General features: G+C 39.3%; 1 protein-coding gene across 5 annotated transcripts in view; it reads left to right on the top strand.

Moving 5' to 3' along the window:
* Positions 1-17,517, top strand: part of dym (dymeclin) — a 44,498-nt gene that overhangs the window by 10,771 nt on the left and 16,210 nt on the right. For all 5 annotated transcript variants that reach the window (XM_023961044.2, XM_078956389.1, XM_023961045.2 and 2 more), the window contains exons 9-14: positions 3,634-3,819; positions 3,944-4,122; positions 5,229-5,354; positions 5,492-5,605; positions 5,731-5,825; positions 8,993-9,092. In XM_023961044.2, the coding sequence (XP_023816812.1) occupies positions 3,634-3,819; positions 3,944-4,122; positions 5,229-5,354; positions 5,492-5,605; positions 5,731-5,825; positions 8,993-9,092 (800 nt within the window). The remainder of the gene's footprint in view (positions 1-3,633; positions 3,820-3,943; positions 4,123-5,228; positions 5,355-5,491; positions 5,606-5,730; positions 5,826-8,992; positions 9,093-17,517) is intronic.

Raw genomic sequence — 17,517 nt, forward strand, 5'->3', positions numbered from 1 at the left:
TTTTTTTTTGATAAATGTTCTTTTTCCCCATTTTTTTTCCTAAAGAGAGTTTGTGGTTAGTGTCTTTTAAAGATATTTCCCCATGTGCATTTTTAGAAAATCATCACAACTCTCAGAGATGTGTGTGTGTGTGTGAGTGTGCGTGCGTGTTGATTTGCATGCTTGCGTGGCCACAGCTTTGACCCAAATCTCTGGTGTTCTGTTTCCTTTACTGTTATGCAAGAAAAGAATTAGCACATTGTGTCTGTCTCTGGTCACATCTGTCTGTGTGATAGCATGCACTCACTTCCAGTGCTGCCAGTTTACAGATGCCACCTCTTTGGAAGTCTTTTGTGTGTATTGTTGATCCACTTGTAGCTTGGTTTAGTTCTTGCTGTCAGTCAGGTACAATTTTGAATTTTTTTGAGGCGACAATGTGATCAAATGAGAATATCTGTGTATCTAGGGCCTTTTTTTTTTTTTTTTTTTTAGTTATTAAAGGTTAAAGAGATCACTTACAGCTTTTGATTGCACAAAGCTTTGATGAAGAGTTAATGTCTGTTATAGAAGAGAACATTATGTAAGACTTGTTTGGACATCATGACCCTGCCCACAGAGCCAAGGCCAACACATAGTTTCAGACAAACTTGTTCTTAAATCATCTTTCTGAGATGCATTTCTTTTGTGTGCTAAAGATCTATAAAGCATTTTAGAACATTTCAGGGAAAATATGATTTTCAGGTTAAACTGAAAACTAAAAAGACTTTTAGTTTGATTAAAAAGATCTTTATAAAATAAGCCTCACGGTAGGAAGCCTTTAATTGTCCCTAACTTTCCCAAAGTCCTAAAGTTCAGTTTGCAGGACTGTTTGTCAGTGTGACCTTCTCTTTTCCTTACTTTCCCATTCCACTGCTTCTTGTTCTCCTCCTCCTTTTCCATTGGGCGGCTGGCCAGCGCCTAAGCAGCCTAGGCATTGTAGTATTATTGGTTTATGTTGTGGGCAGGCAAACAGGCAGAGGGAACCGAGCCAGACGGATAACAAATGGCACCCACGAAGGTAGAAGAGAACTCCGCATATGTGAATGCGAGAGAGCAGGAAATGTGACTGCCAGACTGCTCGCTGCCTCTGTGGGGCCAGTCACAGTGGTGCCAGTGATGTAGCGAGCGGGATTTCATCATTTCTCTTCATAGATCTGGTTTTTCCCCTGGTTGTGGCTGGTGCAGAGAAACGATTGGATATTTTCTGAAAACATGATGCAGTGTTGGCATTTAGCTCATTCTTTGACCTTTCTGACTAATATTGCGCTCTTACCTGGAGAGGATAACAATAAAGAAACCTATTAGTAAACCAAAGGAGCCAAAAACATGGAGATATTTGAGTAGTTTAAATGAGTGATGTAGAAATGTACTCAAGGATCTACGCTTTGCCTCTAGATGGCAACAAATCCGCTCAAGTCTCCACAGAAGCGGCTGTTTTGTTGCTGTCTGCTGTGTTGTTTCAAATTTCAGGTGATGTGTGTGTAACGGCTGCCTTTCCTGTGGCTGCATCCGCTTGTCATGTTGTGTATAAATATTTATTTGTGGCTGTTCCAGTCAAGTGTAAATCAGTCAAAAGGCGGAGCAGCTGTCACTTATGTGGAAACCTTGTCGCTTCCCATGAAAACCCTGACACGGAACCCTAACCACTCATTTTTGCAGGATCTTTTGCTGGGCTTGTTTTTAGTCGACGACTAGACTGACAACTCTGGGGTTTAATTCTGACTGATGATAATAATGCTAAATTGATGCCAACATTTTAGATTACCATAATTTTCAGATGTGTTCCCCACTTCTATACATATACATGTTAAGGAAAATGACCAATTTCAAAAATAGTTTCATATGAACATTTCTTAAATATGAAGCAATAAAGAATACCAAATGGGTTTTTGTTTTGTTTTTTGGACATTTGTCATTTTCCTTTGTTGCTGTTGTAGGGAAAAATCTTTTTAGCAGGCCTCCAATAATTCACTACTTTTGATTGACTGTTCTTTATCTATCCTCTATTCTTTGTCCAGATGTCTTGACTCATGTAGCATAAAATTCCCACCTTCAATACCTATGAGCTTTAGGGAACCTCTGGCACCAAAGACATTTTACATTATCCTGCTCCAAATATGATGATGCTGCTAATGCCTTAGTCATAACTGCCCTTACGGGTGGATTCGGGCTGTCTCAAAGCCGTAGACCACTCGCTGAGCCCATAGGATCAAAATGTTTTTGTCCGGTCCATAGTGCTGTTCAAATGGGAAGTCTGTGCTCCTTGTGCGCCACTTCCGTGCAGCCTGACTGTTTGAAACGAGGAAATTAGACAATCAGAGCACACCGGTAGTTTGTGTGACGATCCTACAGGGACTTGCGTTTCACAGACACTCCCCGTGCGTGCAGCATTTGTGCACAGTCAGTAAGGAGCCAGTGCACCTTACAAATGACAGGAGTGCTGCGTTAAGGTTACCGTTCCACAGCATCAATCCTACGTTATAGGTGTGTGTAAGTGCATCATCCTTACAAATACTTCACGATACACTTACAACACACGATAATGGTAGGCTCCATTTTCACAAGCCACAAGGAGGCTGGAAGTCATACCCGTGCTCTCCTTAAGGGGAAGCTCCTCGTGTCAACGACTCTCCACGGGCCCGGACAACCCGCAGCACCCGTACGGGTCAACCCCAGTACACGTGACTAAGGGAGAAGTTGTGTCCATTAATTCCTATGAACCAACAAAAACAATATTTGCTTGCGCACTTGTAAGAAATTAAAGTTTTAAGGACTTTTGAAGCTTCTTATGAAATCCTGCAATGGATTTTTGGTTTATAAACTTGGACCATATCAATTAAATTAAAAAAGATTATTTTTCAGCCATTACATTATTATTGGTTTTTAAAAAGCTGCTTCATCAGCGTAAAAAAGTAACGACCCAAACAGGAATGAAAACAATGTCTCATAAATGTAAGAATACATACATCTTATATATTAAGATTTTAAACTATTGGAAAATTACTATTTTTGTGTGTGTTTGAAATTAATAAATAATTATCCTAATTAGGAGGCATTATAGTAAAGTAGGAATAGATTTTACATACGGTTAGTCTGTTCATCGTTATGTTGCTTGTGTTCAGTTTTCCCAATACATTTACTTGAGTGTCTGTGTATCCAGAGTGTGAAATAGTGTGTATGACAGAAACAGACATGCATATTAATATTGTTGTGAAATTTTTTCACCACCCATATTTAGACACTATATTTAAACTTTAATGATTGTCTTTGTAGAGGAAAAAGAATATTTTTTAAAAAGGAGTGTACTTTGCTATTCTGTTTGATGTGAGCTCTTCACACAAAGCCTTTCAAAGCTCATTTCCTGCCAGTTTGATCACAAACATGCTAATAGTTATCCTGGCATAACTTCAGTGGTAGGCTTGGTGTGTCAGTATTTTGGTATAATTAGTTACCTGGTTACTGGTCAAACAGGTTGCTGGGTTACCAGCATTCATTAAATGTCAATTCTCTGGTTTTTATTGAGCCTCAAAATCAAGTAAATATCCAAATGCTCAATGGCTTGTAGAGTTAGCTCATATAAAATTGTTATCAAATGTTGTGTCAATCTTTCTGCAGGTGGTCTGTGGAGTGTCTTTACGTTGGGTGGGGCTGGCAGCAAAGCTGAAAATGACCAAGAACACAACCCCTTACCTTTATCCAATCAGAGCCTTCTGCTGCTACTGGTTTTAGCCAATCTGCCTGACGGGCCCGACTGGCCCAACCCCTACCGTCAGTCAATTACTTGCTTCAGAAACACCCAAGGTAATTACAATATTGGAAAATATTTAACTCACCTGCACGTTTTTGTGACAGTTGTCACATTAGAGAACAGTGAAGGGGAAAAATATAGAGATAGAATTGTCAGTATTTCCCATTGTCTGCGTAGACACGTCGTCACCGCCTGCGGAGCACCCTCACACCTTCCAGATCAATTTCAACAGCCTGTACACAGCTCTGTGCGAGCAGCAGCGCTCTGACCAAGCCACCCTGCTGCTGTACACCCTGCTTCACCAGAACACCAACGTGAGGACGTACATCCTGTCAAGAACCGACATGGACAATCTGGTGGGTGGAAAGGATAGAGAGACAATCATTCATTGTTTATGTCACACTTTGACACTCTCAGACAGGTGGAAGGAAGAATCATTGTTAGAAACCTCCAATGTGACGAGGTACACTTTAACAAAACTGTCCTTCCAGACAGACCCACCTTGAGATGGTTGATCCAGAGCCACCCTTTCAGTCAATGGGTTTAGATATACACTCAATGGTGACAACTGGGTGCTTTCAGTCTATGTAGGTTGACACCAATTATGTGTTGGATCAGAGCGCATGCATTCTGTCACTTGGTGAATAAAAGTCAACATTTGGAGACCGATTAAGAAAAAGAAAAAAAGTTATTGGTACAGAGTTTTTTCATATAAGATTAGACAAAAACGTTATGGCGATAATATATTTTTACTACCATTTTAGATTTCCAGGAAGCTGCCACGATTTACGTTCACCGTCTAAAACCATCTCCGCCGAACTATCGCTTGACCTTCCTGTCACCCAGTATTTACACCTTCCTTCATGAACAAGTCTGGACTAATCTACTTCAGTGCACTCCTGTGCAAACTTAATGGATAGCACAATTTTACCAACAATTAAACATATCTTGAGATTTCTCTAAAATTATTTTAGATTAATTTAGCTAAAAGATCTATTGTTTATCCCTTTAATTTTATTTCCTTTCACTTATCCTTTATGCATTTGGTTGTATAATTACGCAAGTATTCATTAAAAAGAAAAAAAAATCAAACGAAAGCAGCTGCTGCTGTTTGTTTGGGCTGTGCAATTTATTGAAAATGTATCGTCAGCATGATTAATGTCTCCAGAATAGAACATAAGTCTTTGTGTTTGATTATTCACTCTAAAAGCCATTTTAGCAGCAAGCAGAAACACAAAATCCTCAATAATTATTTTATGTTTAGCAATTATATATTCAACCAATGAATGTTTTAATAATGCCCGAACATGCACCTCTGTTTGGCTAGCAGCTCGTTTGGCTTGATCAAAAAGCTCCAATTAGAAGTAATATAAAGGTTGTTTTTTTTCCTTTGTACTGTCAATTGTAACTTCAGACAAATTTTTACCCCAACCGATATTCCTTACCTGTCCCTTTCCTTCAGGTCCTCCCCATCCTTGATATTCTTTACCATGTAGAGGAGAGAAATTCACATCATGTCTACATGGCCCTCATTATTCTCCTCATCCTCACAGAGGACGACGCCTTCAATCGTTCCATCCATGAGGTGGTGGGTGGAAACATTATTATGCCTGTCACATCTCTGCTCCTATCAATGAAATAATTCATAATTTACCATCTCGGGTTATATTAAATCGTTTCTGATGCTTTTGCAACCATGTTTCGCTGTGCCCCTTTCTCTTATAGGTATTGAAGAATATTTCATGGTACACGGAGAGGTCGTTAACGGAGATCTCCCTCGGCAGTTTGCTAATCCTCGTGGTTATTCGCACCATCCAGTTCAACATGACGCGGACCAGGGTATGTAAACATTACTCCAACAGTTTGTACACTTGCAAATAAAGCATCCAAACTGCTTGGCATTTGTAAATTCAAGAAGTCAACTATAACCACAGGAAAACTGCTTGCTATTTGTGTGTCCACAGGATAAGTACCTTCACACCAACTGTCTCGCTGCACTTGCTAATATGTCAGCCCAGTTTAGATGTCTGCATCAGTATGCCGCCCAGCGCATCATCAGGTAAGGAGCTACTGAGAGTGAAAATGACATACAAATATGGAATCCTTCTTCTGACTGTCGAGACTGTTTGTTTTTTTCAGTAGCAATAGGCGAATCATACTATTGTAGTCTTACATTTTGTGCAGAAAAAAAACAGAATTTCTAAAACAAGAAGAAAAGTGTACGTTTAAATTGATGAGATGATTTGCCATAAAAACTTTCTAAATAATGTGGAAAGAAAAGTCAAACAGGTTTTTAAAAATCTATGCACTTAGATGATCTTAAATGTAAAGATGGATCTCGGTATTTTACTTAAAGGGAGAATTTATTACTTGGTAAAAATAATTGTTTTCTTGATGTGGTCACTACAGTGCGAACCAGTATTAAATGGCATCCTTTTTAATTTATTTGCATTTAAGCTGTTCTGAGTATTAAGTAACTTTCTATATTTTTCTCTACATAATTATTAATCCTTGAAAGCATATTTGATGTACTTTAAGTTGCTTTTTTCACAATTTTTTGTTTAAATTTACATAGCAGCCCTCAACTAGCAACATTGTCAAATCAGCCCCCATAAACATTTAAACCCATTCAAGGAAAAGTGAATAGTTGGAAAAAGGCTCAAAGAGATGGCAGAAGAGTACAAACACAAACATCAAGTCAGTCTGTCCTTTTTGTGGACTTCAAGCTCACAGGAAGAAACGTTCTCCTCCCTGCACACGCGCACATGTTCATGCACATCCAAGGATCTCCTTATCTCAGCGCCTGTGTCGTCTTTCATATCCGTGGCTCTGGTACTTGGAGTCAGAAGGACATTGAATCTCTATATTTATGACCAGTAATGATGTGGAGCAGCTGACTGTATGTCTGAAGGCGATTATGATGATAATTCTGATTATGATGATGATGGCACAGGCCAGGCTAAACTGTCTAACTAGCTGTGAGATAGAGGAACCATCCTAACAGGAAGGCATCGTGAAGAATGTGCTCCTTAACTGCTGCTCAGGACAGTCAGTTTTTTAATGGTCAGCTGTGGATTTGTTTTCAATATTTGGTTCCGACCACACATCTGTATTATGAAATCATGTACCATGTTATACTCAATCATAAATGCTCCTTTTTCATAAAGTTTGTAAACTCATCTGGGGTTAAATAAATTAAATCTGTTTTCTAAATAGTTTATTACATTACTAATCATATTGTTTTGTTAACGGCTCTTTTACATACATGTTCATATTACCAAAAGCTAACATTAGAGGTTTGCTGACAAAAGCTTGGGTTCACCAAGCTTGTTTTTAGGAAATGCATTTTGCATCACAATTACCCCAAAACTGTCCTTAAACCATTCAAATGGGGCAAAAGCTATTTCCTTCTCAACTGAAAAGTAACTCTTTAGCAACAGAGATCAAATACTAATTCAGTCATATAGTGGCTTGTTTTTATTCCAAATAAACTCTTATTCAGAAGAGAAATATCCTGTTCTTCAGAAAACTGGATGTCTTTACCTTCGTCATAATTAGGTCATGTTCAGAGCAAGTCATATTTAGATATAAAGAGATAGTTAGTTCGTCATGTCAATGCCTTATTTGGGATGCCTGTGGAAGAGCTGATGTAGTGTACATTATGTGTACTGACTGTTCCATGTCTCTCTCTGTCAGCTAACAGTTTGCTAAAAAGTGCACACAGTAAAGTTTTATTCTGGACTCTGCGTTTGTTTGGTTGTACTGCTGTTACTCACCTGTCCAGGATGTAGGCTCTCTTTCAAACTCTCATTGGGTGTCGAAGCATTAATGGCTCACAAGTGGTTTTATTATGTCTTCTTTTTTGAGCGCATGAGTGATGTTATTATCTAAGAACTAAGAGTAGATAAAAACAGGGTGGTTCATAGCATGGATGGAAGGACAGTTATTGAAAGAGAATCACTTGTAAATAGATTTTATGCATCACTTTCTTTACTGAAATATATATCTTTCAGGAAAAAGGGATTTCACCTGTTTTCCCTTTGTAAATTTGTTAGAGATGTCTTTGCCAAACATGCCCCATGCCCTAAAATTTGGTGGAAAAAAACAGTTTCTGTTTAGGAAAAGATTCCCAGATGTCCAGATCAAAGCTCCATTAGAATAATGTAGACGAGCTCCCTTCACATCTGCAGTCTTGGTCTGAAGCAAGTCTGTCACCACTCAGGCTTCGTAACAGATTTTATGATCATGGACGTAATTTGGAACTCTGTTTCTTGGACCGTATCCATCATTGCCTCAGGATGAATGACAGATGGGACAGGCGTGCAGTCACACAGTGTTATTGTGTCTAAAATGCCAGGTGGACCTTGGTTGGTGGTCTCCGATTCAAAAAGAGAGGGGAAAACTTCAAATGTAGAACAACAGTTCTTTGAATAGCTGGGACTATTAGGGCCATTGGCATTAGATATGAAGTTGACAGGTTGACATCCACAAAGCTGCTCTGAAAACTCCATTTGGGTAATTATTCCAGATAAAGAACTTTAAAGTGTGTGTGTGCCCGTGTTCGTGTTTGTTTCCTCTGGTGACAGATGGACAAGCGTACTATAAAAAGAGGCTATAAAAGCTTACATTGTGTACACAAGTTTCCTTAGTCATACGTTTGTTTTCAGTTTTAAAAAAACTTTTAAAAAAAAACTTCAATTATTTATTTATGCTATTTAAAACATCCGATCTTTCCAGAATACTTGTTCCCTTTTTAAGGATCTAAAGCCAGCAGGCAAGTATTACACTGTTTTGTGTGGTTGGACAAAAAGTTACTCCAAACCAGCACGAACAAGAAACTGGCCCAACATGTGCACCTTTATCAAAAGTGAAAAAAGTTTGACTACAACAAAAAGTAAAATAAATAAAGCTTATCTGAAAGGTAAAAAAATTGACAATTGAATTAAGTTTATTTAGAAACCCATTAAATATAAATAATGTTTAATTTCTTATTGGTTTCAGCCCTTTAGTATCCAGTACATTAGGAAAAAACGTTTTCCTTTTATAAATCCAGTCAATAAACTAATATCTGGTTGTACTAAATGGTTGAACCAAAGGGTTAAGTACCAATAGCTTTCTAAATGTAAATGACATCATCCTAAAATAGGATTTCTGTCTGTTTTGATCAGTCATTCTACATAAATGTACGTCTTTCATTGTCACTTTCTTTTTCTGTCTTTCTTGTAGTTTATTTGCTTTGCTTTCCAAAAAGCACAACAAGGTTTTGGAGCAAGCAACACAGTCTCTGAGAGGCAGACAAGGAGACAGCACAGCCTTACCGGACTATGTGAGTCAAACACACACATGCATGTAAGCCCATGGTCTTCAATCATGAATAAACGACAGGTGTTTCACTGAATGATTTTTTGAGCATTTTAGGGAAATGCTGAAGATACTTTTAAGAGGATGATTGCTTTTATAAATAAAACTGCCCAGCTATAAAGTGGCAGAGATTTGACATGATACACATGCTGAATGCCCCTTTGATCACCAGCATCTTAGTCAAAGGTGCTTTCCAGTTCTACTAACCCTCACATAACCCATGTTGGATTTTTTTTCCAAGCTTAATCATAAATAATTAACTAAAAATTAGAGCTGCACGATATGAGGAAAACTCGCGATACGCGATATTAGTGATCGGTATTGCGATGACGATAAAACTTGCGATAAATGAACAAATAGCAAAAACAACAAAAACATTTCCATTTTACTGCAAAAGTTTAATTTAAATAAGAGTCAAAAGACCTTAAATTATGCTCCAAATGACCCTCGTCTAATTGGAAGGGCAACATCTAACATAAAAGTTCCATCCGATTGGTCAAGAACATGAAGGACTCCATCTGATTGGTCAAATGGATAATGGGATTTATTCAATTCATTAAATAGTTCAAGTTGCCATTATATTGTTTTAGCACTTTTAAGGTTTACCATTTATTGCGACTTTTGCGATATGGATATTGCACAGCTTGAAATCGCGATAACAATAAATTTGCGATTAATTGTGCAGGCCTACTAAAAATTATACTTGTCCTTCCAAAGTTCCTTTTGTATGTAGACTGTCTACACTACAGTTTCTTAACTTTTCTATCAAAATCCACCTCTTTGAAGAAACTCTTTTTTTAAAATCATTTTTTTGGAGCAAAATAACAATCTAGATAGAACATGTGTAGACTTTGCCTTTAATATGTCCTCATCTAACACTTGCCATGCCTGTATTTTAATGTAGTATGTGCCACTTCGTCGTTATTTGGGGTGTGTGTAAACGTTCATAAAATCATACACATGTACATGTAAGTTGGATTTCTGCTGACTTAACAGTTCTTTAGGATTATTTTATTTTTCCTCTGCTAGTGTTATTTATCTGTCAGATATTGCTCCATTAACAGTGAAACTGCTAAAAAAGAGACTAAAAAATGTCAAAGTGTGAAATTTCCCAAACGTCGCCACCTCCTGAAATACTTGGAGATTCAGCGTGTTGCTCAAGGGCATGTGGAAAATTGATTGTGAGAGTTTTACAAGGGTTTGTGTTTCCTTGAAAAGTGTCTGACATGTCGTCTGGGTCACAGACTTTTAAGACAGAGCTGGTCAACTTCTCTGATACAGCTGTTATCCTTCAGCTTTAGACTACACTAACCCTATGTGACATTGGTTCCCATGTCTAATATCCACAAACAGGGGCCAACTTTGAGTTTATTGACATCTTTTGATGCAGGAGGACATACTGTATTATTGTCCTTCAGAGCCTGTGCATTTATACACATACTCATTTTGAGACATAAATGGAGTTTAATTATGTCTTGGGCTGCAAATGACTTTTGTACTTCATAACAGACTATTCCCACGTCTGTGGTGGTAAACATTTCAGTCGTGTTTCTGTTTGAGTTCTGTTTGTAGCCTGGTGTTCTTCTGACAAATACTATTATTTTCCTTATACTAAGGAACGTGTCACTTGTTTTAAAATCCCTGTGTTTGCTGTTATTGTTATGCATGCAGTTTTGGTGTGAGTTGAATTTTCTATTGTCGTGTTCCGTCTAGTGCAGGTGGAACAGAAGAAAGCAGAGGTTGAAATCAAGGGATTTGAACTCGAGCTGCTCTTTTGTCTTCAGTCTGCTTAATTCAAACCCAACATGGTTGTGTGTCTTACACAATGGCTACACAAGCCTCATGCTTACCAACAAAAAACTAGGACCTTATAGAACCACTTCAATGGAAATGGTGGTTTCTTGTTTTTTAACAAGTTTTTGGCAGCATTTTTTTATTTCTGGGTATTTCTTTATTCAAATCACAGGGAATTGGGATGCTGTTGGAAAATGACGCAGCTGTGATGTAGAAGCTACCGTCAGCAGGTCACAAGCTCCCTGTCTTGCGCCATTGCAATACATCACTTGCAGACAAATAGATCCATTTGTTGTTTTTTTTCTTGTCTGTGCTGGTATCTTTGGCCATTTTTTTGCACCACCAATGTTAGCTTGGGGTTGTAAGAGGCTTTAAGCTAGGGATAGAGGAGTACACAAAAGGATCATGGGAAATTAGTGCTGGCGTACATATGTGCTAACGGTCCCACCCACTGAAAAACTCCTATGTAAACTATGTCAGAGAAAACAACATTGTTTTTTTTTATTTTGGCTGAAAACTTCATAATTATAATTAAGAGACCACTGGGAACAACTTTAAAATGGATCAAAAGATGATCTGATCACGGTGACCTGCTGAACGTTCTGGATCAGCCTGATCCTTGGTACTTGGCATGTCCCGCTCTGGAGAGGTTTATCAGGGTGGTGATCTCAGTGGGTCACCTGGGGCCGGCCCAGGTCTACCTGGCACATCCTAGTCAGAGTGGATTGGCTAGTTAGGGCTGAAAGGGCTGCTCTAGGTGGGTGCTCTGCTGAGGAGCCTGAACGCAGCTCTGAATAAACTGGATTTCAGGATTGACCACGCCTGCTCTCTGCTGGAACTAGAAGTACCTTTCCAGGTCCTCCTCCCCCAGGGCATCAATAGCCAAACCGTAACTGTCATGATAGTGGAGAGGCAGGTAGTTTAAGTCGAGGGGGTTGTCCCCCGCAGCTGAGCAACGCTGCAATTAACGAACCATGCCCCCGTCTATTAAGTGCCGCATGGACCAAACTTTCTGCGGCTCATGTCCACTTTCCCTCGGTCTCCCAGCTGTGGTCGGCAGTTGCTGCAGGCGTCCTCCCCCTCCCACCTCGTCCTGACATGTTGGCGCTAAACCAGTTTGGTTCCCTCTGCGATCTTCAAACAAGCTGGCAGCTGCCATTGACAGGACCGATCCTTCTTTACATATGACCTCCATCATGAGAAAAATTCTACAAGAATATGTTAAAAACACCAAAAACACCATTTTCATCGGAGTGAGTCTTTAAATAGTTTCTCAGTGATCCTATTTATCAAAACAGTATGTAAACCGATAATGGCAACTGCCTCCTATACCTTTTAGGTAAGTAGTATTCTTTAGACAACCCTAAGAAAGTCCGGTTTACAATTATTGACCAAAAATAAACCTTTATGTTAGTCAGGGTTTCTTTTACCCAAAAATGTTCAGGCACAACAACAGACAGCAGTAGCTTTTCCTGTTTAGTGTGTGCTGCACTGAACCATGGTAGGTGTTGATGGATGGATGCTCGAGGCTTTGTAATTGAAGCTCAGTCTAGACTAATGTTGGATGGCGGCACCCTTCATGTAGCAATATTGCCCTTTTGCTGCAACAGACAGCTGACATAAGGACTGTCACACTCATCATTCTTTGTTGTTCTACTGGAATTAACTCTTCTAAACTGCTGGGTAGATACGCAAAACAGACGGATGTTACTCCTTATTGCAAGAAAAATGTGTTGCGTTTGCTGGCACTCCAGCTACGTTACTTAACCATTTTTACTTTAAATTTCCATGAAACCTAATGTAAAGCCTTCCTCATCCTTATCTAGGTGGGTTTAACAACTTAACTCTGTAGCTGTGGTCTATCTCTAGTTTGGAATCTGCCAGAAGCACTGCTTTTATCTCATTGTGGCATCTCCTCCCTCCCACTTCTCCTTTGGTGGTGGATGTGGCAGGGTAATTGAAAACGGCTTTCTCAGAGTCAAAAAGCACAACCTAAAACTTAAAGGGAAGTTTAGGGGGCTGTAGGGAGAGATTAAAAAAAAAATAGCTGAACAATGGAAAGAGGAGAAGCAGGCCAAGAGCAGAAGAGTAGAATTTTGGGGGGGGGGCCTTTAGGGTGGGTACAAGTGTTTTTGTGACAGGCATCTGGAAACAATGTAATTTGGCTTACGTTGGCTCTGCTGAGAGAGCTAATGTTTGTTTAATGTGGGATTGTCCTGGACGTGTAATTGGTCTCTTTACGAGGGAGAGACAGAGTGGAAGATGTGGAAAAAATAACATTGTTAGACGCTGGGAGCTTTGGGTTCTAAGCTGGGCTCCTTCTGCCGACGTCTTTCCTTCTCTGTGCCTCCCTGTCTGACTTCCACCCTCTCTTTTATGTCTGCCTCGCACAAATGTACACTCAGAACACACCCCCTCTCTGTGAATGTGTTTGCGCTGCTGTATCTGGTTAGTGTCAAGGAAGAAAGAGTGAGGGGTTAAGGCCTCCTAAACCCCCCAGGGAAAGATCCAGAGGCTCTAGGACCAAGTGGAGAAGATCTCATGAGGCCTCGTGATTGCTCTTTGTAGCTTCTAGACCTCTGATCACAGATCTTTAGTTTTACATCTGAGTTATGTGCTGTGAAAAGCAGGATGTGTCTAAAAATACAAACATTACCAAAAAAAAAAAGAGAAACTTATGCATCATGGTGCATTGTGTTGCACTGTTCCTCACTGTTTATGCTCCCAGGCAATAGTGGTGGTAATGTTACTACTCCGCCTCTTCATATGTTTACTGTTGCACGTTTCTGGGAAGGAACTACAACCACACACACACAAACACACTCTGCCAGAAGCATGTTGGACCACCCTGCCTATGTGTTTATGTGTCCTGATTGAGTCACAATCTGTGATCTCTTTTTAACAGCCAGAGTGGATGTATGCATTCGCTTTGCAGTCCCATTCTTCTTTTTTGGAAGTGGGCAGAGGAGGAGAATATGTCAACATATAATAAACATTATGCCTTCTGTTTATTATCACAGCTTTCAGGAATTTGCCACTTTCTTATAAAGCCTAAGTAGCTATTTAGCAAAATTCAGTATCATCTGTTAGAGCCCCGACAGTCTGTAGATTATTTAAAAGTGTGCTGCCGGGGTCAACTATAGTGCAGAGTTTCTTCTGATAAATGTTTTCAAAGTAATAACTTGTGCTCTATATCATTACTTTTCCAGCATTTTTAAAGTTTTTAGTAAATGTTGTTTTCACTTAAATTAACTTTAGCTGAATTTTATGTATCCAATAAGTTTTTTACATTGAAATGAAATCATATGTATATTTTTATAGGTAGCAATTCTTTTTTTTTAATGTTTTGGCATTGCCTTAACATTTTTTTAGGGTAGTGGTTCTCAAAATTCCACATTAATTGAATGTATTAAAATATTTGCACCAAAGTTGAAAGATTCACACAATAAGTGAATGTCAAATGTATTTGTCAGTTGTTTTTTGCTTGTCAACAGTTTGAACCTGCGGCTCAAATTACTCTAAAAGGTTCTAAAAAAATAAAAAGTATATCTTTCGTTGCATTTAAATTTGATAAGTCTATTTAATCCATGTTTAGTTGGTAAATTTTACACAAAGTCACTCCGGCTTGAATTTAGCTAAGATTTCCTTCATCCATCAGATTTTAAGACACCGAAAAAAGTCAGTTTTATTGCTTTGGACAGACCTTCATCTGTTTTTTATTTGATTTGATTTGATTTGTACCCTAGAAGTGCAGGATGTGCAAACAAATATTGGTGAAGCCTTTTAACTGTAATCCACCTGGAAACAGAAGTAAACTTCTAATAATGTAAAAATTACTTGAGCCCACCCGGTATTATAATTTCTTCCAATGGAACACTAACTTTGCAAACAGCCGGATTTATGTTGAATACATCTCAGAGATTATAGTTTATATCAAAACAGCTTCTTATTTTTTAGGTAATGACAAAATAAAAGTTGCACCTGAAATAGGGAAAGGGTATCCATGCAGGTTAGTTTCTGGATTTGACAGGATATTTACTTACCGGTAAATTAAAATCTACTTTTTTTTATCCTTAATAGAGTCCCAACAACAAAAATGATACATTTTTTTTGCATTTCATTGTACTTGAAGAATCAAAGACCTTCTTTAGCCCGTTAAAAAAAGAAACGGTGTCATATTGTTCCAAGACATGACAACATAAGAAAAATACTGTTAGCGCTGGATGTACATAGTTAGCTCTACAAATATATATTCATGTTTTTTTTTAATCTTAAAATAAAGTTAAAGGATGTAATTGTATATTTTAAATAAAAGCAAATCCTGTAGTTATAATTGTACATTGACATTGAGGCATACATAAAAGGGTAATCAGTTATTTCTCATTTCTACAGGAGGATTAGATATTTGTAAATTTGTTTTTAGGAGAGTTGCAGCAAAAACAAAAACGACAGAATTTTTCTTTGCCAGTAGCAGCATTTTTCTTTTCTCTGGAACTTTTCACCGACGCCTGTTAACACGGGAAAAATCTCCCACTCTTACTTTAAACAGAGAATAGCATGAGCAGATACAATAATTAACCTTTTAACCTCTTGCTGCTCTTTAAGTAGCTCAGAATGGCCTCCTCTCCAGCCCCTAAGCAAGCATCCTTCTGCCTCTTTCATCCAGCTGAACTAACTTCACTCACCCCTCTTTTGCCTCCATGCTTAGACCGGGGCAACTGTGCTGCTGATGTTGCTCTTGTTCTGGGGGTCAAATCCTGCCTTTTTGCCTTATTCTATGTGAGCCTGCAACAAAGGATGTTTTGTGCGTAATGTGCGAAGCTATGGTGTAATGAGAAGCTGACCTGGACACAATGCTCCACAAAATGGTGTTATTATGACATGGCAGTGGTGCCATAATGCAGGTCAGACAATGACCCATTTAAAAAAAAAAAAAAAAAAAAGGACTCCCAAACGGCGGGGCAGGCTGCTGCTCTCAGCCTGCCTGACCATTGCTGTCTGCGTATTTGTTTGGCTTTAGTTTCCCCTCTTTTACTCGGACCTCTTTTTTTTTAGCTTCATCTTGTTTCGCAAGAAGCTATTTATTTCTCTTTGACTCAGATTGATGACGCGTTCTTTCTTTTTTCTCTGAACTTGCTGGAAATTTGGCAGATATGTGTCAAATCTGCTTCCTAAGGTGTTTCTTCCTGTCCACCCATCTGTTTGCGTCTCTATCTTTCTGTTTTCATCAGTTCTCTGACAATCCTCTCCTCTATTATACATGGGTTTTGTCTGCCCTGCAACAGCCTCCAGTGATGAGCAGTGGGAATCACTAAGCTATTGGTTTAATCATGCCAGCCCCTAATTTTCAGGGATTTGCATGTCTGTTTTTTTGTCAACACTATCTAAGCACACAAACATTTACGCACAAACATACTTGGTAGTGCGAGGATGGCTAGACGGACGGGCATTGATTATGTCTGCGGATTGTGTCCGCTCAATTATCAGCTGTTAGCTGAGGTCAAATGCACCTGCAAAGTAAACACAGTTAGGTCCAAATTATTGAAGAGTCAGATTCACATGGGCGCAAGTCTTGCATGAGCGTAACCCCCCAAACACACACACACACACACACACACACACACAGATTTCTGGGAAAATTCAAAGGCTAAAGTTGGTAAATGAGGCCAGGACCATTGAGACTAATGATACAACACTTGTCTGAAGGCCATGTTTTCCTGGGAAGAGAGGACAACATGAAAAGTGGCAGAAGTGCTCGTGACTAAAGGGCAATGCAGCAACCGAGACTGGAAAATTGCACGAATGCGTGAGTGGGAGCAAAGAGGAAGGGGGGGGGAGTGGAGAAATCTTTTTTTTTTTTAGAAAGGGTGTCATTCAATCAAGCGAAGGCATTGGTTGCTGTCTGGCAGCTCCAAGATGGGTTTTTTATTTATTTATATATTTATTTGGGGGGGGTAAGTAGAGACGATCAGAGGGCAGTAGAGTATAGAAGGAGCAGAAAGCAAGACATTTAAATCCTGTCTGGGTTTCAAGTAGACCATGGACCTCTTAATCTCATCCACTTGACAAACATACACGCAGGGCCAGGCAGACGTCTAGCTAGCCTATTTTCATGTGACCTGAATTCCCCAGTGTGGCTTTTTTTCCTGCCAGACTAATCTAATTAAGCTGGGTGCTGAGCTAGAGAACAAACACACTAGACATCCCTCACTCCTACTCTGCTTTCCACTCCTGCTTTTGCCTCCTCCACATCATGTTCGCCTTCTCCATCAATTCTCTCCTACTCTTATTTTCTATGCTCCCATTTTTGTCCCCTCTCTTCTTTATTCTGCCTCCTCTTCCTCCTACTGAGTTGTCTCTCGCATGTGTCCCAGCTCTCTGTCTAATTATGGCCTGCCACTGCAGAACAGAGGAGAGCAGACCTAGCTTTGGCAGAGGATTCGAGCTCTCAAAAGCCACCTCTGCCTTTCAGACATACAATCGGTCCTCATTATTACTTGCTCATCTGTCACCCTCCAGTTTCTTTGTGTCTGCGCGAGGAAACTCTGCACACCTTCTCGGGCCAGCTTGTCGAAAAATTGGTGCAAAGCAGAGTT

The sequence above is a fragment of the Oryzias latipes genome, chromosome 12, assembly GCF_053564925.1.
Source record: "Oryzias latipes strain Hd-rR chromosome 12, Olatipes_Hd-rR_3.1".
Lineage (NCBI taxonomy): Eukaryota > Metazoa > Chordata > Actinopteri > Beloniformes > Adrianichthyidae > Oryzias > Oryzias latipes.